Source organism: Podarcis cretensis, assembly GCF_951804945.1.
Source record: "Podarcis cretensis genome assembly, chromosome: 14".
In the NCBI taxonomy this organism is placed as follows: Eukaryota; Metazoa; Chordata; class Lepidosauria; order Squamata; family Lacertidae; genus Podarcis; species Podarcis cretensis.
This window is the reverse complement of record NC_137183.1, coordinates 5,429,834-5,457,200: the sequence shown is the minus strand read 5'-3', so window position 1 is coordinate 5,457,200 and position 27,367 is coordinate 5,429,834. Positions and strand designations below refer to the sequence as shown.

The 27,367-nt window shown below is 42.0% G+C and overlaps 1 protein-coding gene across 17 annotated transcripts in view; it reads left to right on the top strand.

Annotated features, from left to right (window-relative positions):
• Positions 1 to 27,367, top strand: part of HERC1 (HECT and RLD domain containing E3 ubiquitin protein ligase family member 1) — a 107,490-nt gene that overhangs the window by 50,917 nt on the left and 29,206 nt on the right. For 4 of the 17 annotated variants that reach the window (XM_079953080.1, XM_079953069.1, XM_079953077.1 and 1 more), the window contains 23 exons: positions 649 to 836; positions 2,226 to 2,381; positions 2,645 to 2,751; positions 3,415 to 3,525; positions 4,803 to 4,979; positions 5,746 to 5,985; positions 6,561 to 6,644; positions 7,719 to 8,242; positions 9,052 to 9,827; positions 12,150 to 12,348; positions 12,859 to 13,019; positions 13,430 to 13,546; positions 14,048 to 14,279; positions 16,017 to 16,141; positions 16,745 to 16,965; positions 19,263 to 19,531; positions 20,990 to 21,054; positions 21,145 to 21,342; positions 22,149 to 22,323; positions 23,301 to 23,571; positions 24,803 to 25,016; positions 26,297 to 26,556; positions 26,871 to 26,998. In XM_079953080.1, coding sequence (XP_079809206.1) covers positions 649 to 836; positions 2,226 to 2,381; positions 2,645 to 2,751; positions 3,415 to 3,525; positions 4,803 to 4,979; positions 5,746 to 5,985; positions 6,561 to 6,644; positions 7,719 to 8,242; positions 9,052 to 9,827; positions 12,150 to 12,348; positions 12,859 to 13,019; positions 13,430 to 13,546; positions 14,048 to 14,279; positions 16,017 to 16,141; positions 16,745 to 16,965; positions 19,263 to 19,531; positions 20,990 to 21,054; positions 21,145 to 21,342; positions 22,149 to 22,323; positions 23,301 to 23,571; positions 24,803 to 25,016; positions 26,297 to 26,556; positions 26,871 to 26,998 — 4,998 coding nt within the window. Of the gene's footprint in view, positions 1 to 648; positions 837 to 2,225; positions 2,382 to 2,644; positions 2,752 to 3,414; positions 3,526 to 4,802; positions 4,980 to 5,745; positions 5,986 to 6,560; positions 6,645 to 7,718; positions 8,243 to 9,051; positions 9,828 to 12,149; positions 12,349 to 12,858; positions 13,020 to 13,429; positions 13,547 to 14,047; positions 14,280 to 16,016; positions 16,142 to 16,744; positions 16,966 to 19,262; positions 19,532 to 20,989; positions 21,055 to 21,141; positions 21,343 to 22,148; positions 22,324 to 23,300; positions 23,572 to 24,802; positions 25,017 to 26,296; positions 26,557 to 26,870; positions 26,999 to 27,367 lie in introns of all 17 variants that reach the window. The other 13 variants (XM_079953070.1, XM_079953081.1, XM_079953076.1 and 10 more) reach the window with 8 other exon arrangements.

Below are 27,367 nucleotides of genomic sequence, written 5' to 3'. Positions count from 1 at the left end.
ATCTTCTCAGCTCTCCCAAATATTTTAAAAGCGGTATTTCCCCCATACCTAGTTCATCAACACTTTTATGTCCTTGCAGTGTAACTCGGTAGTAAATTGGATATGATAAAACCTTCAGTCAGTTGGGAAACAGTTTTTATTTATTTATTTCGAGCATTTATAACTCACTTTTCATCTCAGTTCAGCATTACCTTAACAACAATTAGAATAAATTTGTACAGTTAAATATTTCAGAAAGTAGCACTGGGACTATAAAGTTGAATTGTTGGTGTGATGTGTTAATATTTGTTTGCTGTACTTAGATGGACTCTAGTTGAATATAATTTACTTGTTAAAATTTCTCTCTATCACAGACACACACACACCCCTACCTCTCCCTCTGCCCCATTGCTGTTTTGTTTCTCCCTTTACCACATATTGAAAATACAGTCCTTCCTCTCTGTCCCATCGGGAAAGCCATTGGCCCAGCGACTATTTTGTCAGTCTGTAACAAGGCTCATTCAGGCCCAAGAACATGAAATCTGTCCCCCACAACACAATTGCTTCTTTTTCTGCAAAACCCTCAGGGTTCTACAGATTCAAAGCTGTTCTAATAATGCCAAGCCTCTTCACATAGTTGCTAATTGATCTTCACATTCCCACCCCCAGAACTTACGCAGATAAACTGAGTCCCAAAGTGGTCCAGTCTTTGCTGGATCTGCTGTGTAGTCAGCTGAAAAACCTGTTGTCCCAAGCTGGTGTAATGCTTATGGCATCATTTGAGGAAAAAGAAGATGGCGAGGAGGAAGAAAAAAAGGCAGAGTCAAATGGAGACAGTGAGAAGAAAGACTTCAGAGGTAATCTCATTCTGGCTTTTTGTTGGTTTGTTTTTTAAAGAAAAGAGAGTTCCTGGGGCATGGGATAGGGGAAGAAGGAATGTAGAGCCAAAGCTCGCTACATGAATGGCTGATTCAGATATCTGAACAGCTGGAGTTTGCCCACTTCCTTACTTGTTTGTGTTTGGTGGCAGAAACCTTGGAGGGAGGATGTGAGATTGGACAAATCACAGATTAGAAATGTTCCCCTAGGAAACAATGCAAATCATCAGATTGCTATGTGGATACTTACCTAACTAATGATTTATTGGGAAGCATTGTATTTGGATAGCGGGACATGCATGTACTCTCTGTTTCCATGCTTTGTGCTATAGAAAAGAGCCCACATCCCCAATTATTCCTCAGAGACTTCTATATTTTTGTTTATGCGCTGGAAACTTATTGCAGTAAACAGTTAATGGGATTTGTACATGCATGCTAATGGCAGAGGCAAAAAAAGATGACAGCTTGACCTATGTTGACAATATTGCCCTAGTTGTTAGAAGTACAGAAACGGTAACCACGATTAAGTTTCTCCATGTAAATATAAATATTATATGGTCTATTTGTTTCTTCATCATCATCATCATTATTATTATTATTCTACCCTTCATCCGTAAATCCAAATTACACAATCTATGTTCTCAGTGGATGAGAGATCATGTGGTGAACAGAACAACACTGCTATGAGATGAGATCATTAGAGAGCAAATGATCTTATTTGAGAAAGAACAAATGAGAGTGGACAATGTAAACATGAAAACATCTTCACAAGCAGTGTCAGAATTAGTGGAGGGCATTGTTTACATTTTGACACTATAGAAAATGGTGGGACTTTAAGTGTTGCTGAGAATTTTGTCTCTCTGTTGTAATCTTTATCCGCAGCCCCTATTGATGCTTCTTATTGAACTATTTTACAAATCATTGCTTACCTTTTCTCTTCTGGCACAGAAAAAGGCACCCATGAAATGAAATAAATCTAAATTTGGTCCAAGAGAACAGAAATAAAGTTAGTGTAAGAAGAATTTTGTTGCACAACAAAAGGATAAGATGCTGCTTTGTTGTGTATTATTTGTTCTTTTACTTTTTAAAAAAATACTTTTGCCCTGCTCTTCAGCTGAGAAAGCTTTCAGGGCACCTTATATAAAAGCAATAAACAAATTAAAGACAGTGGACAATAAAAGCAGAGCAGATTAATAATTTGGCTACAAAACAGCAATGACACCTGCTGGCAGAGGGTAGGGTAGAGAGCTGGTTATCTTTTCCTAGGCTCTCCAGGCTCTCCTGATTTGCATATGCAAATCAGGCCTTTTGAAAATATGAATCCCTTTCCTTTTTGCAATAATAATTCTTATTGTTTTAAATCCACAGTGGCTCTTCGAAAACAGCACGCTGCAGAGTTGCATCTAGGCGATTTCTTAGTCTTTCTTAGAAGGGTGGTTTCTTCAAAAGCCATTCAGTCCAAAATGGCATCCCCAAAGTGGACAGAGGTGCTCCTGAACATAGCTTCTCAGAAATGTTGTTCAGGTATGGTGCTATGGTCTTTGTTTTTTATGTGTGGGGAATGTGTTTATCATTTGGAGATAGAAGCTTGCATCATGTCCATCAAATGAATAATTACAGAAACTCTTTATACATATTTTGTGTATTTAAGTGGGCAGCCCATTTTATCCTGTGTATTCTGGATATTTTACACCATTTTATAGACACACCACTGGTTTCTAACTTTGTTTGGTATGTTATTAGCATGTGTTGGTAGTACCAACTTTCCTTCTGGGTCCCATTTCTAGGTGTACCTTTGGTTGGCAACTTGAGGACCAGGCTGCTTGCACTACATGTTCTGGAAGCTGTGCTGCCTGCTTGTGAATCGGGTGTGGAGGATGACCAGATGGCTCAGGTCTTTATACTTTACAATATTGTAAAATGTTAAGTTTTTGTGTTTGCAGCAGTGACTACTTTGGTGGCATTTGCATCTTAGAAACTGTGGTTCGGTTTAAGTTACTTCTCAGCCCACATGGATATGAAATTTACAGCATGCTATGGTATAAGAGAAAACTATATGAAAATGTTATATAGATGCTACCTAACACCTAGTAGATTGGCAAAAATGTATAAAGCAAAGTCAAATAAGTGTTGGAAATGTAAAGAGAAAGAAGGTACCCATTTCCATATGTTGCGGTATTTCAATAAGGTTACAGTATTTTTCGCTCTATATGGCGCAACAAACCATAGGGTGCGCCTAGTTTTTTTGGGGGGAAATAAAGGGGGAAAAATTATTTTCCCCCCCCAGCCCCAAAGAGCAAAGAAGCCAAGACAGCCCGAGCTTCCCCCGACCCCAGCCCCCAGAACGGGTCCGGGAGGAAGGCAAGGTTTGGATTGCACCAAATCACAGGTTTTCAGAGATGTGTTTTCAAAAAGAAGAGAAAACTGTCTTCAGTTGCCTGCTTCAAACCCCTGGTTGCTTTGTTATCTGTAGTGTAAACAGGACGGGAAATACAATCTTAAAAATTACCTGTGACTATTTGGAATTAAATGTTCTTCAATCATGTTTCCCAAATAGGTTATTGATCGGTTGTTCTCCCTTCTGTCTGATTGTATGTGGGAAAGTCCTGTTGCACAAGCCAAGCACATAATTCAGATCAAGGAGAAAGAAAAAGAAATGAAGCTGCAGGTACTAGCTTTAATTCTGATCAATTTCATAATGTTCTTTTCAGCTACTGATGAAGTCCTTTGTCTTGAAACATGTTTGGCTCATGTTGAAAGGCCTGTGATGGACAGCAGAGCCCTGGTGATGCAGTCCCTCGGAGTTCCACCAGGGGGTTGGAGCCTCTCTCTGATTGGCTACAAAGTCAGCTGGCCACGGGGGGGGGAGCAGAATGGGGGGGGCACATAAAAGGAGCAGCTTCTGAGGAAGCCTTGAGACAGGGATAGAGAAGGGAAAGAGCTGGAGCGAGACAGGGTTTAGCTTGGTTTGAGATGGGAGAAAGGGATTAGGAATGGGTTTGTCCAAGAGAGTGGGTTCAAATGTGAGTTTAGCATCTGCTCTGCGGAGAATATCTGTAGCTAGAGGAAGGAGCCTCATACTGAAGAGATGAGGACCGTGTGAGGAGACAGGAGTTGCCTGGAGGGCTGAGTCTGAGCAGGGGAGGGAGAAGCTGTGGGACTACAGACCCCCTGCGTCTCCTTCCCGTCAGGCGAGGAGAGCTCTTCTAGGAAAAGAAGACTCCCAAGCCAGCTAAGAGGGGATCCCAAAGTCTCTTATACCTCAGAAGTGGGATTGCTAAGAGAGGGGGTAAAGAGCATTAAGCCGTGAAGGAAGCTGTGCCGTGTCCGAAGTATTTAACTGAAACACCTGTCATAACTAAGTAAAGGAACAAGAGAAACTGAGTTAAGCATTTCACCACCTATTCTAGAAACTGGAACATCTACCTGAAGTGCAGCGACCGATATTTAGCAACTGAAGTTTAAGAAAAGATGTGCATATACTACTTTATTTAAGCCTGTGACATCTTTATATTTAGTTTAAGTAAAAGTTAACTTCTTCCTAACCCAGCTTTGTTTCACCAATCTCTTTTTGTAAATAAAACTTTCCTTGTTTGATCAACTCCTGCCTGAGACTCCCTGAAACAAAGTTTCCCTCACACAAGCCCCCCCCCCAAGATAGCCTGCGGTAAATGGAAGAAATTTGTTGGCGTACTGTGCGGTGGGCCTGCTACATTTAATTGGGGGCAGTTAGTGGGGTGAGTCCGCTACAGTCTCATATGGGATTTGGTTTATCAAGTTTTTAATATTGGAGTGTTTGTATCTATGTTATTTTTGAAGAAGGTATTTTGTATTTTTAAACATCTTTTATCCCTTAATTATTTTTTTTACTGCTAGATTATGCTCCCCCCCCCCAATCTGTTTAATTGACCACAATGTGAGGTGTTTATATTCTGTTTTTGAAAGAAACAGGGTGAATCTGAAGAAGAAGATGAAAATCTCCCTATACAGGAAGTATCGTTTGACCCTGAGAAGGCTCAGTGCTGCTTAGTAGAGAATGGTCAGATCTTAACTCATGGGAGTGGCGGAAAGGGATATGGATTAGCATCCACTGGAGTCACTTCTGGGTGTTACCAGTGGAAGGTATGTAGAAAGCAAAGTTTAAAAATAGAGATGAAGCAAGGTGTATAGATAAACCCATTGTGTCCTTAACCCACAAACTGTACTGCTCAAAATAGAGGGAATGTATTTGAACTCTAGTTCTAATGGCATTTTTTTCAGGTTGCCTAAATTTGTTCCCTAGATTTGCACAGGATTTCTGACCCTTGCAAGCTGGACTTCCAGAGTCCACAATTTTTAGGTCTTGTTCATGATTTGCTGGGCTTCTCTAAGCCTGTGGGTTGAGCAGTACAGATCAGTGGCATACTTTTGCCTGCACTAGATTTTATATCTTTCTGCAAAGACTTGTGAGGCCAGGTAAACTGTATGGGGAAGAGAGATGCTCACGAGACACTCTGAAATTTTATGGGATATTCTGCCAGATATAAACCTAAATCATATGTCAAATCTGATATTTTTTTTGGGGGGGGGGAGAGAAATAATCAGAAGCTCCACCTAACAATGATCTTAAATCAACAATCCTTTTGTTTCCATCATTCTGTGGAATACTTCATTTTTCTTCATAATATTTTATCCCCCAAAATTTTTAAATAATTGCTAAGTACACCTTGACAAGATAGCCTATTGGATGTCCATGGGTCTACTGAGCCTCTCCCCTCCCCTTTGCAGTTCAATAGTGATTAATTTGAGGGTTGAAATGACTGTTCAAATCCCCATTACTTTTATGTCTTTGTGCTTTGTGATGTTTTAAGTAGCCTATGGGCGTTGATGGTTTTTCTTCACCTTCTAGTTCTATATCGTGAAGGAAAATCGAGGCAATGAAGGAACATGTGTTGGAGTGTCTCGTTGGCCAGTTCACGATTTTAACCATCGCACTACCTCAGACATGTGGCTGTACCGAGCATATAGTGGCAATCTCTACCATAATGGGGAGCAGACGCTGACACTGACCAGTTTTACCCAAGGGGACTTCATAACATGTGTGTTGGATATGGAAGCGAGAACTATCTCCTTTGGAAAAAATGGAGAAGTATGAATCTTCTGTTGCTTATTTATGATCTTTGTATACTGTTAAAAATTTTTAACCTGTAATGGTTTTCAAAGCAGTTCACAACAGTAAAACAACATTCAATCAGCAGTTACAAAAAAGCAGTACAGCAGACAAAACAAACTACCACAAAGTTCTAAATTTCTGAACTGAAATCAAATGAAAGGGCACAATGAAACAAATCTTTCTAAATTTTGAAAGGAAGGGTAGGGAGTGTGTCAACTTGACCTCGGGGGAACAGAAATTCTATAGTGTAGGTGCCACAACTGAACAGACCACGTTCTTCATCAGTGATAGTGTAAACCAGCCTTTGGCAACTTAGTGCTCTCCAGATGTCGTAGATCAAAACTCGCATCAGCCCCAGCATCAAGCTGAGCTTGATAGGTGATGGTGTTCAAAACAGCTGGAGGTCACCAGGTTGGGGAAGGCTTATCTAAACTTTTAAATTGATGCTAAATGAAGCATGACCTGATGGTAATCAGTAAGGAAGTGCTCCTTGCAAAATTGGTGACTGACATAATCAGTTTGCTGTCTGCTATCTCCCCCCCTCCCCCCAGGAACCAAAGCTGGCTTTTGAAGATGTGGATGCTGCAGAATTATACCCATGTGTGATGTTTTATAGCAGTAATCCTGGAGAAAAGGTAAGCTGGATATTTAGCAATAGTGGTGAAGGTTAATATGCTGTTTTGGTAAGGGCCTATGAGTATAATATGTGGAATAAATTGAGCATTTTTAGCTGTGCCTGTGTGTGCATGCGCGTGCGTGCGTGCGTACATACATACATGTTTATATGGAATTGGTCTATTTAATCAGTATTTTATGTTGCTACTTATAGATGTTCTTCAGAGTATCAGGCAGAGGTCTTTTTCAGCCCTGCTATCTGAAATTCTTTTGCCAGGGCTGAATCAGGGATTCCTTTGCATGCAAGAAGACAACACCCCCCCCCAACACCCTCAGCCAAGCTTGTTCTAGCCCCTTCCTTCTCTCTTCCTCACTCCTGTAAGCATTTGGATACAGCAAGTTTGGCAGGTCAGGGAAAATAAAAAGCCTGGGCAGTCCTGACATCTCTCAACTTGTCTTACTGTCCTTGCTGAGCTGAGAGCACTCGCAAGTCCAACATAGGCAGGAATAGCAAATTAGGGGGAAGGTTGTGTCCACAGAGCTTTCTCAATGCTCCTGCACTCTGCTCCACTTCTACTAAGACAGAGTGCTGGGACATGATGGAAAATGAGAATTGACGTCTACAGAGAAACACACCTTCATAACCGGCTTCCAAAACTTAAATGTCCCAGGGTATGGTCTGAAGGCCTTTGCTGAAGCTAAGCAGATCTGGGTCTGGTCAGTGCTTGGAAACCATATGCATTCTGCCTTGGTTTCCATGATGAAAGAAGGCAGGATATAAAATTAAATAATTTGTTACGTGTTTGTAAATATTTCTATATTTTGAAATCATCTGTAACAGCATGGAAGAATCACTGAGATGTCAAAAATTGACTCATGTGCTTGTCGATATAGTTGGGTAAACTCTTCCTCATTGCTGCAACTCTCGCAAAAGCTCATAGAAGTCTGTTTTGTAGCAGACCTGCAATACTGGTGAAAATTACAAAAAATAAACCCTTTCTGATTCGTTTAGAAGATTTCTAATTTGCAAATAAATTTTACCAAAAACCTGAGAATCCAGCTCAGTGAATTTCCTTGTGTGTCTGTGTGCATAGGTAAAAATCTGTGACATGCAGATGCGTGGCACCCCGAGGGATTTGCTGCCAGGAGACCCCATTTGCAGCCCTGTTGCTGCCGTGCTTGCAGAGGCCACAATTCAGCTTATCCGCATCCTCCATCGAACAGACCGGTGGACACATTGCATCAATAAGAAAATGATGGAGCGGCTGCACAAGCTCAAAGCATGCCTTAAAGAGGCAGGTCAGAAACTGAAGAAAAGCCGCTCTGTTCAAAGCCGAGAGGAGAATGAAGCACGAGAGGAGAAGGAGAGCAAGGAGGAGGAGAAAGGCAGACATGGCAGTCGGCATGGGCTGGCAGATCTCTCAGAGCTCCAGCTGAAGACCTTGTGTGTGGAGGTGTGGCCAGTCCTGGCAGTGATTGGCGGAGTGGATGCTGGACTTAGAGTTGGAGGCCGCTGTGTTCACAGGCAAACTGGGCGGCATGCCACCTTGCTTGGAGTGGTCAAAGAAGGCAGTACGTCTGCCAAGGTGCAATGGGACGAAGCTGAGATTACAATCAGGTACAGTGTTTTCAGTATTGGTGTTAGACAAGGGGCCAGTTGTTAGTGCTTAGGAAATGTTCCTGACTTTTAAAATGTGAGATAGTAGTTGCTAATACTAGTAGCTAGTTAAATATCAGACAGCTCAATCTGGAAATAAATTTCTTGTAACCTTTTGCTACTGTGGGTTTTGAGGCCATTGCTTTCAACATTAGGGAGTGTTACTTATGACATTTGGACTATAAGCTAAGTAATGTCTGAACGATGGTATCAAGTGCCTTGTGGCACCTTAGAGAGTAACACATCTCTTGTGGCATATTCTGTGAGCCCTCAGAAACCTCTGCCAGAATAGGGTTTTTTTTAACTCTTTAAAGTGCTGCTAAGTATTTGTTTTGCATTTTTATTTTGTGAAAATATCTAAGGGGGCATGTCACCTCCCTACTTAGTGCCAGAACCCAGTTGAGATCCCAGGGTGCTTTCATCCATTAGGAAACATTTTCCAAAACAAACGTGTCTAATATAGCAAAAACTCCCTCAGTATTTTATGATTACCTTTGTTGGGTATTTGGAATGAACTGTTTTGTTTGAAACAGCACACTCATTTTTTGTTACCTTCTGCACTGAGTATCATCTCTCCCCATTATCTGATCATAACCCTCATTCCCTCCCACCCCCCACCCCCGGTTTACATTTACTTTTTTAGACTGTCAATTCATTTAGATTTTGATTAAATATATTTTATGTCTTATTTTGCCTACATTATTTCCCGTGCTTTCCTCCTGTCTATCCCTCACTTGCTTCTTCCTGTGTCATTCTGATCTTTATTAAAGCTTCCCAACTTTTTGGTCGCCTAGTGACACGCCATTGTATAATCTGGAACCTTGCGAACCGCTGCCTTTTGATGTTGCAAGATTCCGTGGACTGACAGCCACTGTGTTGCTGGACCTCACCTTCCTGACTGGCATCCATGAAGACATGGGGAAACAAAGCGTCAAGCGACATGAGAAGAAACACAAGCATGATGCAGAAGACAAAGGAGATGTTGACCAGAGAACAGAAGGTGACTCTGGATCAGATGCTCGGTCGGTGCCAAGCACTGAGGAGATCAAAGGCCATGGAGCTACAAGTTCAAAATCCGAAAATGAAATTGCTTCGTTTTCCTTAGAATCTGTTTCCTTGGGTGTGGAGAGCCAGCATCCAAATGCCGAAGGCAAAAGGAAGACTCATGAACATGCCTCCAAGAATCATGATGCTGTACAATCAGAAATCAGAGCAGTGCAGTTGTCTTATCTTTACCTTGGTGCTATGAAATCGCTTAGCACTCTCCTTAGTTGTAGTAAATATGCTGAATTGTTACTGATACCAAAGGTCCTGGCAGAGAGTGGCCATAATTCTGATTGTGCGAGTTCGCCCATTGTTCACGAAGATGTGGAAATGCGTGCTGCCTTGCAGTTCTTGATGCGCCATATGGTGAAACGGGCAGTCATGCGCTCACCTATCAAGAGGGCACTAGGACTGGCTGATTTGGAACGGGCACAAGCAATGATCTACAAATTAGTGGTTCACGGGCTGTTGGAGGACCAGTGTGGCAGCAAAATTAAGCAAGGTACACTTTAATTATGCAAGTGTATAGATGCTAATTTGAACACAATTACGCTGGTAGCTGGATACCCTTTTCCTAATATTTGTGCCTGTGAAAAGCCAGCAATACTGTTATGTTGTTCCTGCAGAGCCAGTGTGATATTGTGTATTGTGGTGCTACACTGGTACAAGAACAGCAGTTGGTGTGCAGCGCCCTAGCCATTTGCTTTGCTTTGCGTTAGTCAGTCTGTCTTGTTGGTCTCTGCCATAACAAAAGGTAGCTGTTATCATGCTGACCAATAACCTTACCTTGTTCATTCACTTTCCATGTCCTTTAGCTTAATTAAAGAAAACTAAGGAGTCATTTTTTAAAAAAACCATAAGCTTGGCTGTTGCATTAAATGACAGCTTTCTAAAATTCTTCTAGTTAGTGCAACATAGCAGTTACTCTTTATACTCTGGCTAGCCTGCAGGAGGTGTCTGCAAACAATGACTTCACTCTTTGCTCCTACTACTTAGGAGTAGTAGGATCACATCACATCACAAAGATTTGTGGAGACAAAGCACCTCCTGTGGCCCTCCCTAGTTTCTTCCCTTGATCTCTGCTCTTCTACATGAGCATCAGTTTTTTTCACAATAGTGTGAACTGCCATAGCATGATTTGAGTGTGCTTGCACAAATAATCATACGACATTTCCTCCTTTTACCTGTGCATCACAAAGTTCTTTGGTTATTTGAATTTAATTTTATGTGGTAGAGGGTGGTTCCTATTGTGCAAGGGCATATGTTTTACATTCAGAAAACCCCATGGTCAGCCCATGGCATCACCACTTATAAGGAGCTTGGGTAGTGGACCTGTGAAAGACATCTGTTTGCCTGAGAATTTGGGAGAACTGCTACCAGTCTTGAGTAGCAGTTTCAACATAAGGTATGTGGGTGGAACTAGATGTCTGGGTAAAAGTGGTTGCAACCACTTGGGGAAATGTTGTAGCTCAGTGGTAAAGCCATTTGCTTTTGCATGCAGAGTGTCCCAGGTTCAGCCCCTGGCATCTCCAGGGGGAGGCTGGGAAAGACCCCTACCTGAAATTCTAGAGAGCTGCTGCCAGTCGTCATAGGCAGTATTCCTCTAGAAATGGCAGAAGGGAAGGTACTTAATGCCTTCTGCGAATTCCCCGCCCCCCAAGCTGGTCTGGTTTTGATGCATGGTGTGTGTGGGGGGGGGGGGGAGAACGACTTGTGAAAATGTGTTTAGGATATGGAAAAGTACTCACCTCCCATCCAGCAATTATCTCCTGTACTCACAGTATTGTTCTATTTTGTTCTGCCCTGAATCATTGTTTTTCCCTGAAGGCCTTTCACATGTCTGCTGTCTTCAGGCTTCTCCAGTGATGGACTGGAGATGTTTCTGTCTCCACATAACCCATCAGTGAATGAAAGGCTGGGCCAAAGAATCCCCCTGGTCTGTGTTCTGAGCTAAGGTTGCAGTTGTCCTTTCAGCACTCATGTCTCCAGTTGAGGAGCATTTGTCTGTCATTGTGCTAGAGCATATGGGGAGTTGGCAGGGGGCACAGTGGCAGTTGGCTTCACATTCTGCTTTGGAGTGTCCCAAGGATACCTTTCTGGCTACTGCTGGAATGCTTGATTATCATTTACTGTTTATTTATTATTTTGGTTCCTAGACCCCTCTTCATCAGCTCATGATCCTAGGGCAGGTTACAGCAATATAATTCACATAAAAACAATTTAAAATAAAAGTGTACAATATCAATGTACAACCCCCCCCCCAAAAAAAAGTCAATTTGTTTTCAGCTGCCCCCCTCTGAAAGCTTGGACAAATAAGCATGTCTTTAATTAGTGCAGAATGATGAATAATGATGGCACCAGCGCATATATTAGGAGGAAGGGTGCTCCATAAGGTTTAGGTCTGAAGGGATCATTCCTTGTAATATGGCATGTTCTAACAGAATAAATACCATTCAACAATCAAAACTTTAGAACCACATATAAGAATGTAAGGAGAGTTCTGTAGGAGTAGGCAAAGTGGCCTATTTCCTATATTTGCTAAGAAGATGCCTTCAGGAGGCCCACGTGTATTAAGTCCCAGGTGTGCTGTAGTTGCCTGTAAAAATAAGCGTATCTGTATAGCCATATTTTTATTCCAATCAGTGTCTGTACTAGATTTGATTTTTTTAATGTACACAATATTTTAAACTTTTTGTAAATGCCATTGTTTTGAGTATGTGTCTGTTGTATTGTGAAATTGCTTCAAGGTGCTTTATAGGGAGCAAGTCATAAATGAAAATTTTAAAAGCTAAATGACATGGAAAAACATTAAATTGTTCTGCAGAAGTGGACCAGCAAACAGAAGAAAACGACCAAGCTCAGCAGGCCCAGACACCTGTGACGACGAGTCCTTCAGCCTCTAGTACGACCTCTTTCATGAGCAGCTCTCTAGAAGATACAACAACTGCCACCACTCCGGTGACTGATACCGAAACTGTGCCTGCCTCTGAGTCCCCTGGTGTTTTGCCTCTTAGTCTTCTTAGGTATGGATTGACTTCTGATCTTGCTTCTCATAAACAATCCAGCCAAGTTTGTAATCATTTTGTATCTTGATGAGTTTTCTCCAAAAAATAGATTTCATTTTCTGAAAATGTTTGCAAATTGTTTAACTAGAGTAGCAAGAAGCAATATATCTTTTTATAAAAGGCTGTTCCCTTCCTACTTTCAACAATAAAACTCTGTGTTTTTTACTTGCTGACTAATGGTGCCAGACATAATAGTGTTGAGTTGGGTTGTCAGCACTCACAAAATAGTTTGTGCCCATTGAACCCTCAGGCTGTTTTCAAGTCTCCTTTTAAATTTGAAGGAGGCTTGTTCAGGAAGGAGAGATGGTGAGGAATGGGCCCTACTTTTGCTGACATCCATACACATCCCATTGGTGGGTTACAGCTATCACCATGTAATATTAGAAATACAGGTATTTATCTTGTTTGTTGGTATGCCTTGCACTGCTATCCATTGCTTTACCTTTTTTATTTATATATTTTTAAAAGGCAAATGTTCTCCAGTTACCCAACTACTACTGTACTCCCAACAAGACGTGCACAAACGCCTCCCATATCCTCTTTGCCAACATCTCCTTCTGATGAAGTAGGCAGGAGACAATCACTGACCTCTCCTGATTCTCAGTCTGCAAGACCTGCCAATCGGACAGGTAGGTTTCGTCCATTGCCTTAGTAAGGTTTATATATATATTGCAACTCAATTTTGTCCTTTTCATATCCGTACTGAAATTTGTGTGTGCCCTCAGCTGGTCAAGGCATCAATGCCAGGGAATGCTAATGGTTTAACCTCTTAATACTAAAACATTCATTGGCAGATACGTGGAAGATATTACTACTCCCCCCCCTTTTTGTAGTAACAAAAAGATGTAACTGTACTTTGTACAATTATATACAAGACTAAGCATATTAGGGAAAAATGCATACAAATATGTATGTGTTTGGGGAAATGCAGCCAAAATAAATGAATTTGAGCTTTTGTAGCCTGACTGACTAAGTTGCAGGATGAATTATGAAGGAGATGGTGCTGATTTGCCATTTGCTCTTTTCCCACAATCCACAGCTTTGTCGGACCCAAGCAGCCGCCTTTCAACTTCCCCTCCTCCACCAGCTATTGCTGTGCCCTTGTTAGAAATGGGCTTCTCCCTACGGCAGATTGCGAAAGCAATGGAAGCCACAGGTAATCCTTCTGCTGTCAAGGAATATGCACTTTGTCAGGGGGAGAGAGAGCGCATGTGTGAGAGCGAGCACAAGTAACAAGCCAGTTAGGCTCTGAAGTGTCATAGCTTTCTTTTTCATTAAAGGGTTTTCTCTTTGTGGTCAGATATTAGTCTGTAAAGTGTAATGGGGACAAGCACTCCCTTGAAGTTGCTCAAGGAATAAGAGCCCAGGGTCAAATAGTAGAAGGTCCTGAACAACCACCCACCAAAAGTTCTTGGTTTCTTCGGAGTTCCAAGCACACTCAAGCTTTTCTCTGCAGTTGTAAGGAGGAGGGACTGCCCTTTAAAAGAGGTGAAGGCAAGATGCTCTGGATGTTGGCTGTTGTGTCAGCTATCAAGCTGCATGTAACAAAACTTTGGAAAGAGTTTCTGTCATGAACTTTTGGAATTCATATCCATTTCTAACAGGGCATTCCTGTTTTCATAATTGGGTGTCATTTCATAAGATTTTTCTTTCTTAGGTGCAAGAGGAGAAGCAGATGCTCAAAACATTACAGTCTTAGCAATGTGGATGATAGAGCATCCTGGGAATGAGGAAGACGAAGACCCTCAGTCAGAAGAAACAGCCGATTCCCTCCATGGCACTGTAGTTTCTGGGGGCAGCGGGAAGTCAAGCGATCAGTGTTACTTGCAGTCTCCCGGTGACATCCCTTCAGCTGATGCCACTGAAATGGAGGAAGGTTTTAGCGAAAGGTAAAATGTTGGTTTCTTCAGGTTTCAAGCCTTAATGGGATTGTAAGTATTAGTTTTCCACACAATGGTACTCCCCAGCGCAAATCTATTTCATTCATTCATTCATTTTGTATACCACCCTTTATCCATAGATCTCAGGGTGACTGACAACTTAAAATTACATAATAAAAAATAGAACAAAAGCAAACCAATAATTGTCCCTCCCACAACACATTTAAAAGGGCATCAGACGTCAATCAGCCAAAGGCCTGGTTAAAGAACATTTTCACCTAGTGCCTAAAGATGTATAATAAAACCGCCAGCCAAATCTCCCTGGGGGGAGCAAGAAAAGCCCATTCTCATGCTGCCACCTTCCAGACCTCTCATGGAGCAGGCACAGGAAGAAGTGCTTCAGAGGATGATCTCAGGGTCCAGGTAGGTTCATATGGAGAGAGGTGGTCCTTGAGGTATTGCAATCCTGAGCTGCTTAAGGCTTTATATGTCAATACCAGCACTTTGAATTGGGCCCAGAAACTATTTGGCAGCCAGTGCACTCAGCCCAGGATTGGTGTAATATGCTCAAACCATGTTGCCCCGGTGAGCAGCCTAGCCGCCGAATTCTGCACCAGCTGCCATTTCTGAACTGTCTTCAGAGGCACCCCTACATATAACGCATTGCAGTAATCTAACCTAGAGGATACCAGACCATAGACAACAAAAGTTAGGCTATCCCTGTCCAGATAGGGGTGCAGCTAGGCCACCAGCCAAAGCTGATAGAACACACTCTGCACCACTGAGGCCGCCTGAGCCTCAAGTGACAGCAAAGGACCCACTCCTTCAAGAGCAGGCAACTTCCCAGCCATCTGGTCTAGGGAACCACCCACTAACAGTGCCTCAGTCTTATCTAGATTGAGCTTCAGTTTGTTGGCTCTCATCCATGTTTACTATTAAAATATGCAATATGGTTATTTTTAAAATATGCATTAGTTTTTTAAAATCAGTCTATCTTAGATGGGATTAGAGAAACCCATGGAGGCCAAGTCTGTTAACCAATAGTTCAGAGCAGTGTTGCCCAATCAGGTTTCTCCTGCTGTTTGGAACTACAAGCCTCGTCAGCCACAGCCAGCTCAGGCTTGTTGACTGCTGTGAGAAATAGAGTGCTGACTAGCTCAGCAGGGCTCTTCTGTTCTCAAATATTTTCTGAAAAATCTGTCTTAAGAAGCAAGACACAAAAGGCATTATATGTCTCTTCCCTACATAAGAACCCCAGAAACCTGTCGCTTGAGAGAGAGAGATCAATCAAATGCTGTTCTAACATGTGCCTAACTTATACTTACTCTCCACAAACATAATCACACCAAGTTGTTTATTACAAGAAAGAAAGCTTATGGAGATCAATTTTCACAGTAGAAGAACTAATGCATTCACATTCCTGATCTAAATAAAGACCCTAATCTGTGGTTACGCAAAAGTGACTGAGCGTATTATGAGTTATACATTCAGAAGTTAGAAATAAAAGCAGAGCTATACATTTCTCCAGTTCTAGTTAGAGCAGTACTACAATGGAGCAAATAACTGGCGATTGGGACCTAATTTAGTAGAAATCAAGGCCTCTATGCTTTATGAGAGTTAGGCTATCTACAACAAGCGCTTAGGCAATATAAACATTACCCCCTTCTTGGTCCGATGTCCAATCTGGATTAATGTTAATGAATACTTGACACATTTCAATATTTCTAAACTATTTGTACATTTCAGCCATGATAGTATGGAACACGTAGAAAATGCAGCATCTGGAAGTGGACCCACCTCAAGGGGTCGATCAGCAGTGACCAGGAGGCACAAATTTGACTTAGCTGCTCGGACGCTGCTAGCCCGTGCTGGTAGGTGTTTGAAAATATTTTTCAACACCCTTTTCATCCCTGCTGAAGAGGGCATGTACTCTGTAGCACAGAACTTTAAATGTGTTCTGCTAGCCTTGTATGTGTCAGTGTGTATGTTAACATTTTCATATGTGTGTGTATAATAGAGCAGTTTCTAATCTTGTCAGAATGGTGTGGTTAAGAAACAGAACCCAGAGTGGGACTTACGTAGAAATGATGAAGATTTTTGTGGCTGATAAGTTTCGTGTGACAATGTAAATTGAGGTGCCATCAACCCAAACTGTTGGGGCTAGGGAAGGAAGCCCTGCTTTTGGAGTCAGGGGACCAAGTATAGTCCTTATATTTGCCCCTGCTTCCCCATGTAAATGAATGACATCTATTCTTTGGGGCCTGGTGGTGCTGGTGTTGGCCAGTGAATGAGAGTAGCACAGTGTGTCTTACTTTGAAATGTGAATGACATCTAAGAGGTCCTGCAGTTTAAGTGTCCTTATCCATCACAGCACCCATTTTGCTAAGTTGCAGCTTTGACCATAGCTAGCATGTACTGCTACTACTAACCCGCAAAACAAACTGTGTGCTTGTTTTCTCTCTCTCTGATTTAAGCGGGATTGTACCGCTCTGTACAGGCGCACAGGAATCAGAGCCGGAGAGAAGGGATCTCCTTGCCACAAGACCCTGGAGCGTTGTATGACTTCAACTTGGATGAGGAGTTAGAAATTGACTTGGATGATGAAGCCATGGAAGCCATGTTTGGGCAGGATCTTGCCAGTGATAATGACATTCTAGGAATGTGGATCCCGGAGGTATTGGATTGGCCTACCTGGGTGTGTGTGATTGCAGCTGGGGCTGCTTTGCTTATTACTTGCTTTCTAGGAAATGAAATAACATTATGCATTACTTAAGCAATTGTTTTATTAACATTATTGCTGCTAACCCTTATTTGGATGGTTCCAGGCTCTTAACAGCACAAGTGAATATCGTCATGTAGTTCTCATTGGTACATTTCATGTGAAACAGTTTCTCTTTACTTTGACTGCTTTCCCATTTGCCAGCTGTCTTTTCTGCTAATTAAGTCGCTTGACATTTTAAAGGAAAAACAGGCAAGCTGTAAAAAAGTTTTTTAGACAGTTGCATGATTTCATTCATCAGAGGTGATGAGTGGCTAATATTCCCCTAAATCAGGGGTAGGAAAACTCTGGCCTATAGGCCCAAGTAGCACCCCTGCCCCCAGGCAGGCCAGTTTGGCCATGCACACCTACCCCACACCTGATGTCATGTTTGATGTCAGCTGTGGGGCGGGTGAAGTCATGGCTGGGACAAATTGGGGCTTGAAGTCATCCAAACACGGCCAAAAATCAGCCTCAAAGAGCAGCCCCAAACATCAGCTGGAATTATCTACATTGGAACAGTACATTTCTTTAAAAAAAAATATAATAATTATCCAACCTGGTATGCTCCAGGTGGTTTGGACTACAGCTCCCCCTGAACTCATCCAGCGTGGTTACTCTTAACAACTGGAGGCCAGCATTGGGGAAGGCTGTTGTAGAACTTTTATTTTGAACAGAATGACGGTTATGCAAGAGCTCTCCAGTGTGAGAGAAATTCATTGAAGATTGTACCTTGTTTAATGCTTTGGGAATATGCTAAATTGCTTCTAGTTACAATATCCTGTATAGTTTCGATGCAACAGTTGCTGCTTAAAGTGCTTCTCAGATTGAGATGATCATTGTGCGCTTTGATGTTTTCACAGCAGTGTTTATATATGTTTTGCTGCCTCTTCAAGTAAGCAGGTGTCTTTGACTTAGCATCTTGCTGAAGGTGCTGAAAACTATAGGCTTTAGACTCTTAAAGATGTCCAGTGCTATGGTTGAGTAGTGAAGACATAATTGGCCTTATTTTGAATTAGGATCTAACAAATGCACCCAAATTTATTGGGCTTTAGCTCAGTGGTAGAACACTTGCTTTGCATGCAGAAGGTCCCAGGTTCAATCCTTGACATATCCAGGTGGGGTGGGAAGAGACCTCCTGCCTGAATCCTTAAAGAGCCACTGCCAGTCAGTGTAGACAATACTGAGCTAGATGGACTAGTAGGTCCGACTTTCTCTGTTCTGGTGCTCTCTGATCACTTTCAAGGAAAAGTAAATAGTGCAGTAGTGTCTGTAGAATGATGAGGCCTTTGAGCCAATCTGCACATTAAACGGAATGAGGTGGCAAACTAGGCTGCCTCAAATTTCAGGGAGCTGGCCTCAGGTATTTGAACGCTCTATGCTTATAGTAAATTAGTTCATCAGGAAGAAAGATGCTAAACTTTTCTTCCTTGTGAGTTAATTTACTAAGTGAAGGAAGCTTTTTATGGACCACCCTTCCCCCAGAAATATGACCCTGCAGTTGTAGTGGTACAGTCCAGAATTCTACCACCATCTACATCCTCTTTTTGCCTAAATGTATTGAGCAGTTCTTACTTTAGGCTTTTCCTTTCAATTGCAAAAGCTAGAGAAAAAAAGTATTTTTCCTGTTTGTTCAATAAAACCAGCAAGCCGTCCTGTTTTCTCCCCCCACTTTTTCCTTAAGAGTTCCTCATAAAAGAAACTGAAAGCAAACCAGTTTGTAAAACCTATTTGCACAGCTTTACAAAGTATGCAGAGCATGTGAATTAAGCAACTCAAGAAACTTGGGGTTTATAGGCAGAAAATTAGACTTGATTTTTAGACTTTGACTGAACTTTTGGCATGAATTTTTCTTTCACCCTGTCAAAGAAAGGTTCATGCCATTAGGCTGCCAATAAAGTATGAACTGCTAACTTTAATATATTTGAAGTTGTTCACCTACAGCTGCCTTTGCCAGCCTAGTGCCCTCTAGCTTTTTTGGTCCACAACTTCCATCATCCCTGACTATTGGCCATCCTGGCTGGGACTTATTGGAGTTGTAATCCAAAGCACCTATGCAAAGGTTGACCTATGACAATCCACTGTATTTCCAGGTTTTTTTTTATTGCTTCCATAATAAGCTGCAACTGAGAACTGCTGAGTCAGCTGTGGTTATGACAGTCCATTAAAATACAATAGAAATACTAGATTTTTCTGTGTGTACATGATTATAACTGTGTGATTACACTGTGCAGCATGTTTGCGAATCTGAAGACAGAGAAGAAGTGGTAGTATGTGAGTTGTGTGAATCCAGCGTTGTCAGCTTCAATCAACACATGAAAAGAAACCACCCTGGCTGTGGGCGGAGTGCAAACCGGCAGGGCTACCGCAGCAATGGCTCCTATGTGGATGGATGGTTTGGTGGCGAATGTGGAAGTGGGAATCCCTATTACCTCTTGTGTGGCAGCTGCCGAGAAAAATACTTGACCTTGAAGAGCAAGTCTAAGACATCTTCCTCGGAAAGGTACCAAAGACTGTGTAGCCTGTGATGCCCTTTGCTGGAAAAAAGAAAGGAAGGAAAGGAAAAAGGAAGCACTTATCATAAAAGAGCTGAACTTCATAAGCCAATATGGTACAGTAACTAGAGTGTTGGGTTGGATACTAAAAGCTTGGTTTAAAATCCTTGCATGGCCAGAAAGCTCCATTGGGTAGCCTTGGGCAGGTCAAGTCTCATCCTAACCCCTGTCACAGGGTCCCCCTGACATCATTAGAAGGGTACAGCTCAGAAGCAGAGCATATCCTCTGAATGGCAAAGGTGCTGGGTCCAATCCCCAGCAACCCTAGTGTGAGATCTTCAAAAGCCGCTGCCAGTCAGTAGACTGTATTGGTCTACACTGACTAATAGTCCAATATTGTTTACAAATTGTCTAAGACCTTGGATAGCTTCTGCCAATTAGATTAGGATTGTTGTTGGACTCAAACTCCCATCAGCCCCAGTCAGCACAATGGAGAATGATGGAAGTTGTAATCCGGCAACATCTGGAGGAGATAGCATCTAACCCTTGCTAGAGCAGAGATGGAGAAATATTTTTGGACTCCAGACCCCTTCAGCCCCAGTCAGCATGGCTGATGGTCTGGAATGATCAGAACTGGAGTCCAAAACATCTGAAGGGCCATGAATTTTCTGTCCAGAAGTAGAGACTATTCAGCTAGGTGGGGCCAGTGGTTTGACTTGATATAAGGGTGCCTCCATATGGAGGAAGGTTAGAAATACACAAGCATCAAAACTTATTGGCAGTCCTGTTTGTTCCAGACTTTCAAATGTGGGCTGCTGATGAAGTCCTGTGTAACTTCTTTGCATGAGGGAGAAGAATAAAATTGTCACATTTTAAAATAATTTATGAAATCAAATATTACACTGTTAAGATAATGTTTTCAAAATCAGCATTTCAATCTGATGCTTTATACAGAGTTTGGGTTTCAATGCCTGACACAAAATCACATACAGACTCTCAGTTCTTTGGCCCAGCTATTTCTTGGAACTTGGAACTGGTAGTGTCAGAAGATTCTGGAGTGCATCTCAAGATATTGTGGTGCATCTTTGATAAGACTGTTGAAAATTTGAAGAGGAATCTATATTTCATCAAAATGATTGTTTCTTCCCAGACAAGTTAGCTATAATTTCACAAACCTGGGGTTGGGAGCCTCTGACCTTCCAGATGTTGACCAGCTCCCATCAGCCCCAGCTAGCCAACAACACCTGGAAGGCCACATGTTCCTCACCCCTTTCTTAATATTATTTATTCATTTAGTTCAGAAAAGTTATTAATCACTTGATTTTTTTGAAAGAGAAAACACTCAAAGCCTTTTACAAAAAACAACAACAAGAAGAAAATCAAGAAAAGACTACAATACTTTAAAAAAAGAAAAAGATGGGGTGTTCGATTTAACAGCAGATTGTTGTGTTCTCTTTTTGGTGCAGATATAAAGGACAGGCACCCGACCTGATAGGCAAGCAAGACAGTGTCTATGAAGGTACTTCTTTATGTAGGTCTTTTCAGATGACACCAGTGCATAGTTCAAGTTTTGCTTTAAAATAGTATACCTAACTGCAATTTACTTCTCTCATGCTAGAAGACTGGGACATGTTGGATGTTGACGAGGATGAAAAGCTGACGGGTGAAGAGGAATTTGAACTGTTGGCTGGACCCCTTGGGTTGAATGATCGTCGTATTGTACCTGAGCCTGTTCAGTTCCCGGATAGTGATCCACTGGGAGCCTCAGTTGCCATGGTCACAGCCACCAATAGTATGGAGGAAACACTGATGCAAATAGGTAAACTTTACATAGAGAAATAATTGCCTTGCACTGTTTTTTCTTGGTCATTATCCTGAACATACTCACTGAAATTGCAGCCAAATTAATTGGCTTCATCTGTTTTTAGGTGGTGGTACTATTACTTTGGAATAGATGTTTTTTTCATAGCTTTCTCCTGTGTTATCAAAAGCTAGGAAAACTTCAAAACCACTTATTTCCATCTCCCTCCCCCCTTTAAGGAGCTGCAAGGAATGTGGTATTGGGAAAGAAAAGCATGAGAGTAGGGTTGAGTAAAAGCAGAAGGGCTTTTTTTGGTACATAAGATGATGTAAGGGACATCCTCTGAAGAAATCATAGGTATGTTGTTGACTCAGTGAGTGGAGTTATTCAGCTACCCCTTCCGTGCAAGAACAATGCTGGCTTGAACCAAAGGACCACTTAGTCCACCGTTTTGTTTCCAACTGTAGTCAGTGGGATGATGAATGATATACAGATATCAGTGCAGTGCTCTCATCAGTTGAGGTGAGGTAGATGGAAACGGGAGTGAGAGAGGGTTTTGAACTGCCCAGCATTAACTTCAGCATGAGAGATGACCCATTGTGTTTATTTTGTGCAGTTTCTGTCACTCGAGTCCTTGGGGAAAGTGCAGGTTAACCTTCTGAATTCACACTTGCAACTGCCGTCACTTTTAAAAAACATTTAAACATTGATGAGTTAACTTTTTATTTAAAATGTTCAAGGTGACTTGCAAAACATAGAATTATTTGGGTATAAATTTGCACATGCTGCAATGCTTCCTTTTCTTGTCACTCCTTGAATTCAAGGTTGCCATGGCTCCATAGAAAAAAGTTCTTCTGGCAGAATTACTCTGGGAGAACAAGCTGCTGCTCTGGTAAATCCACACGACCGTGTTATGGCTTTAAGAAGGGTGACGGCGGCAGCTCAAGTCCTCTTGGCAAGAACAATGGTCATGAGAGCCCTCTCACTCCTTTCTGTCAGGTTTGTCAAGCTCTAGAGGACCTGATTTGAACAATGACCCTGTGATTGTTAGTTTGTGGTGTTATCTGAGACAAAATCCAAAGCAAAATAGAAACTAAGCAACTTTTGAATATGATAAAAAAATCTGCTACATAACACAAGGAGAGTAGGGCCAATTCCCATCTTGGTGCAAGCTTTCCAAAGTAGCCACGTGTTAATTTCAAAGCAAGTTTTCCCCCTCTAGATAATTCCTTTTCTTTACTAACAAGAAAAAATTCTGAACACTGGCAATCTCTCCATGCCTCAGGGATACCTAGCATGGTACCACCCAAATGTTGTGAACTATAACTCCTATTATCCCTGACAATTTGCCAAGCTGACTGGGGCTGATGAGAGTTGTTCTCCAAAACATATTGAAAGTGCCACATTGGCTACCCCTCATATTGCTCTATCCAGTGGTCCAAATGTGGGGACACTCTCCATTCACAGTCTATTGAAACAAAGGAAAATTTGACCAGGGGGCAGGGCTACTAGGAGGCACCTCCCACTTCTAGGGCTCATGTTCTCCTGCATCCACAGCAAACAGATGTAGATTGCCAGTGTCCTTTCCTTCCTTTTCCCTGGTCCTGAGTGCAGACATAATGATGGTATGCTGCTCTGACACTGACTTTCTGAGGACTGACTTAATATTCTCCTTGACAGAGAAACAGTAACCTGTACTCTTTATCCTATACTTGGTTTAGGGACATAGGGGCTGCTTTGTACTGTGTCAAATCAACTCGCTCAATATTGTGTACCCTGACAAGCAGCAGCTCTCCAGGGTTTGAGGCAGGGAACATTTCTAGCCCAACCTGTAGGTTGATTCTCTACCACTGAGCTGCAGTCCTTTGGGGTTTTTTATGACCACTGCAATGTATAATAGATGCCTTGAAATGTGAATGCTGTGTTTGTGTGGGGTGTCAGTAGGCAGAAAAAACTTACCTTTTTTCCCTCAACAGTGGGTCTAGTTGCAGTCTTGCAGCTGGGCTTGAGTCTTTGGGTTTAACCGATATCCGAACCTTGGTCCGACTGATGTGCCTGGCTGCAGCAGGGAGAGCAGGCCTCTCCACAAGTCCCTGTACTGTATCCGGTTCCTCCGAGAGATCTCGAGGAGTGCATAGCAAAATGAGCAAGCCCATTTCCTGCTTGGCCTATCTGAGCACAGCTGTTGGTTGTTTAGCTTCAAATACCCCAAGTGCTGCAAAACTGCTGGTTCAACTGTGTACCCAGGTAGGATCAACCATCCTTCTGCTCTGGGTTTTTATTTTCTGGTACTAAATCTATTATTGCTGAAGTTATCCCAAGAAATGACATATAACAATTGCTTTTTAAAAAAGAAAATATCTGAAATATTGCGTATTTCCAAGGGAAATGGGGTTTAGGAGATTTGGTGCAAGGCGTAGAAGTGAGTAATCCTCTTTTGGTATATTACCATACCCAGTTTCTCCCGCTCCTCTGACTTTGGCATTGAGTGCTGTTGTTATAAAACTTTGAGCAAGTTGGCTTAGTTTTCATGCAGTGTGCTCTACTTGGCAATGTACATGGACTAACCATTATGTCACATTAATAGTGATAACTAACATGCAGTATGTTAGATAACTAACATACTTAACAATAACCTCATAACCAGACAAAATGAGAATTTTGAAAATGGGCATCTGGTATAAAAGGAGCATGGTGTGCTTATGCATTGCAGAGTGACTACTTTTAAATTGAACATTATTTGAATCACAAAGTCCATAATACCTTTAAACTCTGGAACCAATAAGGTAATGAACAATCTTGCTTTCTGTGACAGTGAAGTATATGGCTTGAGAGCATGTGGCACAGGGCTTAGTCCCCCCCCCCAAAAAAAAAAACAAAAACATTTGAGGTCACTTCTCTTAACTTTGAAAGTTCATCCAGTCTAGTTCTCCTCCGAAGATAAACATGGAAGAGCAATCCATTGCTGTATTCACACATAACAGTAAGACTTACTGGCTAATTGTGGTTTATCTGGAACAGGCCTTGTAGTGGTGCATTCTGCCTGATTGCTTCCACATTACTCCTGCTCTGCTGTGAGTGGGATAAACACACCTGGAAGCCTTGTTTTCCCACTGTATCTAAAGCAAGGGCTATGGTTGGTTTCTTCCTAACCACTGATGAACAACCACCAGCAATGTGATCAGGCAACATGTATCAACACACTACTCATTGCAGGTAAACCAGGTCTGACTTGTTGCATGTGAATGCTGACATGTAAATACTCCCCCCCCCCACTTTGTCCCTAAATTAACACTGTTAATGGCCTTTGGCCTAATATGTAGCAATAGCATCTCCTTAATAGACGCAGCTTAATAACTAGAATTATATCTACCTTTTAGGCGTTTATTTGAAAAAATCTGTACAGTTGAAATGATGTGTATAATTTAAAATACTTATATTAGTTGTTACAGTGTTTTGTTCATTTCTCGTTTTTTAGAACTTGATTTCCGCAGCAACTGGTGTCAATTTGACTACAGTGGATGATCCAGTGCAACGAAAATTCCTGCCAAGCTTTCTGCGAGGAATAGCAGAAGAGAATAAGCTTGTAACATCACCCAACTTTATTGTGACTCAAGCGTTAGTAGCCTTGTTGGCAGACAAGGGGGCCAAACTGAGGCCAAATTATGATAAAACAGAAGTTGAAAAGAAAGGTATTTATTCTTAACAGGGCATCAGTTTAAGTACAGGCGCCAGAAATGAGAGCTCACTAGTGTTTCTCACCGTTTCATGGGTAGACAAAGGTTGAGAATATTTTTTGGTTTTTGTATTATGGCATTTGCTTTCCTCTGTTGTTGTTGGCTGCTTTGCCTTTCCTTTTTGGAAGGAAAAGTAAGCTACAGCCACATGAAATGAAACATTCTTGACCTATTGAAATGAGTGGTAAAATGGCTATGGATTTATTTTCTAAAACTTTAAAAATCAGTTAGTTGGACCCAGAGTTAAGCATGCATAACTAAAACCTGCCTTCCCAAATTACTCACCATAGAACCCTGCCTCTTGGAAAATTCCCATAAAGGGCGGAGGACCCTATTAAGTGGAGTGAGCTGTTGTGCTGCAGTGGTGGGGGTCTCCAAAAAATGGCAGGGGCACCTTAAGCAATTGGCAGTGTTGCACCTGCACTGGCTGTATTTGGGTCCTGCAAATCTGGTCATTGCATCTCAAAAGGGATATTATACAGCCATGGAGTGGCAACCAAAATGGTTGGGGATTGGAACAACTCTCCTATGAGGGAAGGTTATGTTGGGGGATTTTCAGTTTAGGAAAATTTAGATTCTCATACTGTTAGAATCCAGGACAGGCAGAAGGAATTCCTTCTTCAAAAGTGCACAGTTAAACTGTGGAATTTGCATCCTCAAGCTGTAGCGATGCAGCTTGGATGGCTTTAAAAGTGGTTTCGACAAATTCAGGGAGGAGAAGGCTATCAATGGTTGCTAGTCACGATGCTTGTGTATTGCTTCCATGCCTCTGTATACCTTGTGGGGGGACAACACTGGAAGGAGAAAGTTTATTGTCTTCATAGCCTGCTTGTAGGCTGCCCATAAGAATGGTCATTGTGGGAAAGGGGATATTGGACTAGAAACGCCTTGGGCCTGGTTAAGCAGGTCTCTTCCAGTGCAAAATTGCCATTGCAATTCAACATGGTGTTGAGCACTCTGTGCTCTAACATACTAAGAGAAATGTTTTAAAGGGGAGTGTGTATGGTGTTGAATGCGCTCTAGCAACGTTCTTGGGGAAACAGGTGGAGAAGGCATACCAGTTTTGTGCTGAGTGAAGGAGGGGGGATACATGAAAACTTGAGTTTTTTTCAGCTCCTTGGAGATTTCAGATGTGTGGGCTGGGTCCTCCTTCCATTCTTGTTTTGTGGGTAATAATGTTCAACCTTATCTGTTCTTGTCACTCATCCGGACATCATCTCATTGTTTTGTCTAAGCAGGTATAATTGCCCATTTGTATGCCCATCCTTCCTATGATCCTTCTACTGTAGGCCCTCTGGAGCTGGCTAATGCACTAGCAGCTTGCTGCCTTTCTTCAAGGTTGTCCTCGCAACATAGGCAGTGGGCTGCTCAGCAGCTTGTCCGAACTCTTGCAGCTCAAGATCGAGATAATCAAACCAGCCCACAGACCCTTGCAGATATGGGTGGGGATCTGCGCAAATGCTCCTTCATCAAGCTGGAGGCTCACCAGAACAGGGTAATAATCCTTTCACAATATCTACATCACTGTTTTTTAAATGGCATTTCTCCAAGAGGTGCTTGTTAAACCACTGTCTTGTGCAGTAAGCATGGGACTTGTTCTCATGGCACAGCTGTAGATTGGTACAGCGGAGCTCCCATTGGCCCCAGCATCATATGGCCATTGCTGGCTGGGGGCTGATGGGAGTTGTAGTCTGAAACATCTGGAGGCTGACAAAGGCTGCATTAGAGAATTGCATGTTACTTGTATTTTGACGTACAAATGTTTAAATGCTTGCCTTGTAACTTCACAATTATTGTTGTTTGCTGTAGGTAATGACATGTGTGTGGTGCAACAAAAAAGGGCTATTAGCAACAAGTGGCAATGATGGAACAATTCGGGTGTGGAATGTTACGAAGAAGCAGTACTCATTGCAACAAACATGTGTGTTCAACAAATTGTAAGTGATCCTTTGAGATTTGAGATTCAGTCAGCTTAATGTGCCAGCTTTGTAGGTAAAATATTAGCTGGGAGAGTTATCAAGGGCCTATTCAAACGCATGTTTTGTAAATTCAATTTTCTACATGCTTAATGCAACTTCATTTCCTCTATCCCATTTTATTAATCTATATTAATACTATTGCTTGCTAAACATGAGTTGTGTGTGTTCTTTTAATGGCAGCCATTTTGCTTTGATTTCCTGTAATGCTTATATACATTGTAACCATGACAAACAGCCTTGTTCAGATGCATTCAAGTTTGCCTTCTGATTCCCAAAGGTATGGGATATTCCTTGCAACCAGCTTCTCCCCTGCACTTACAGAAATGT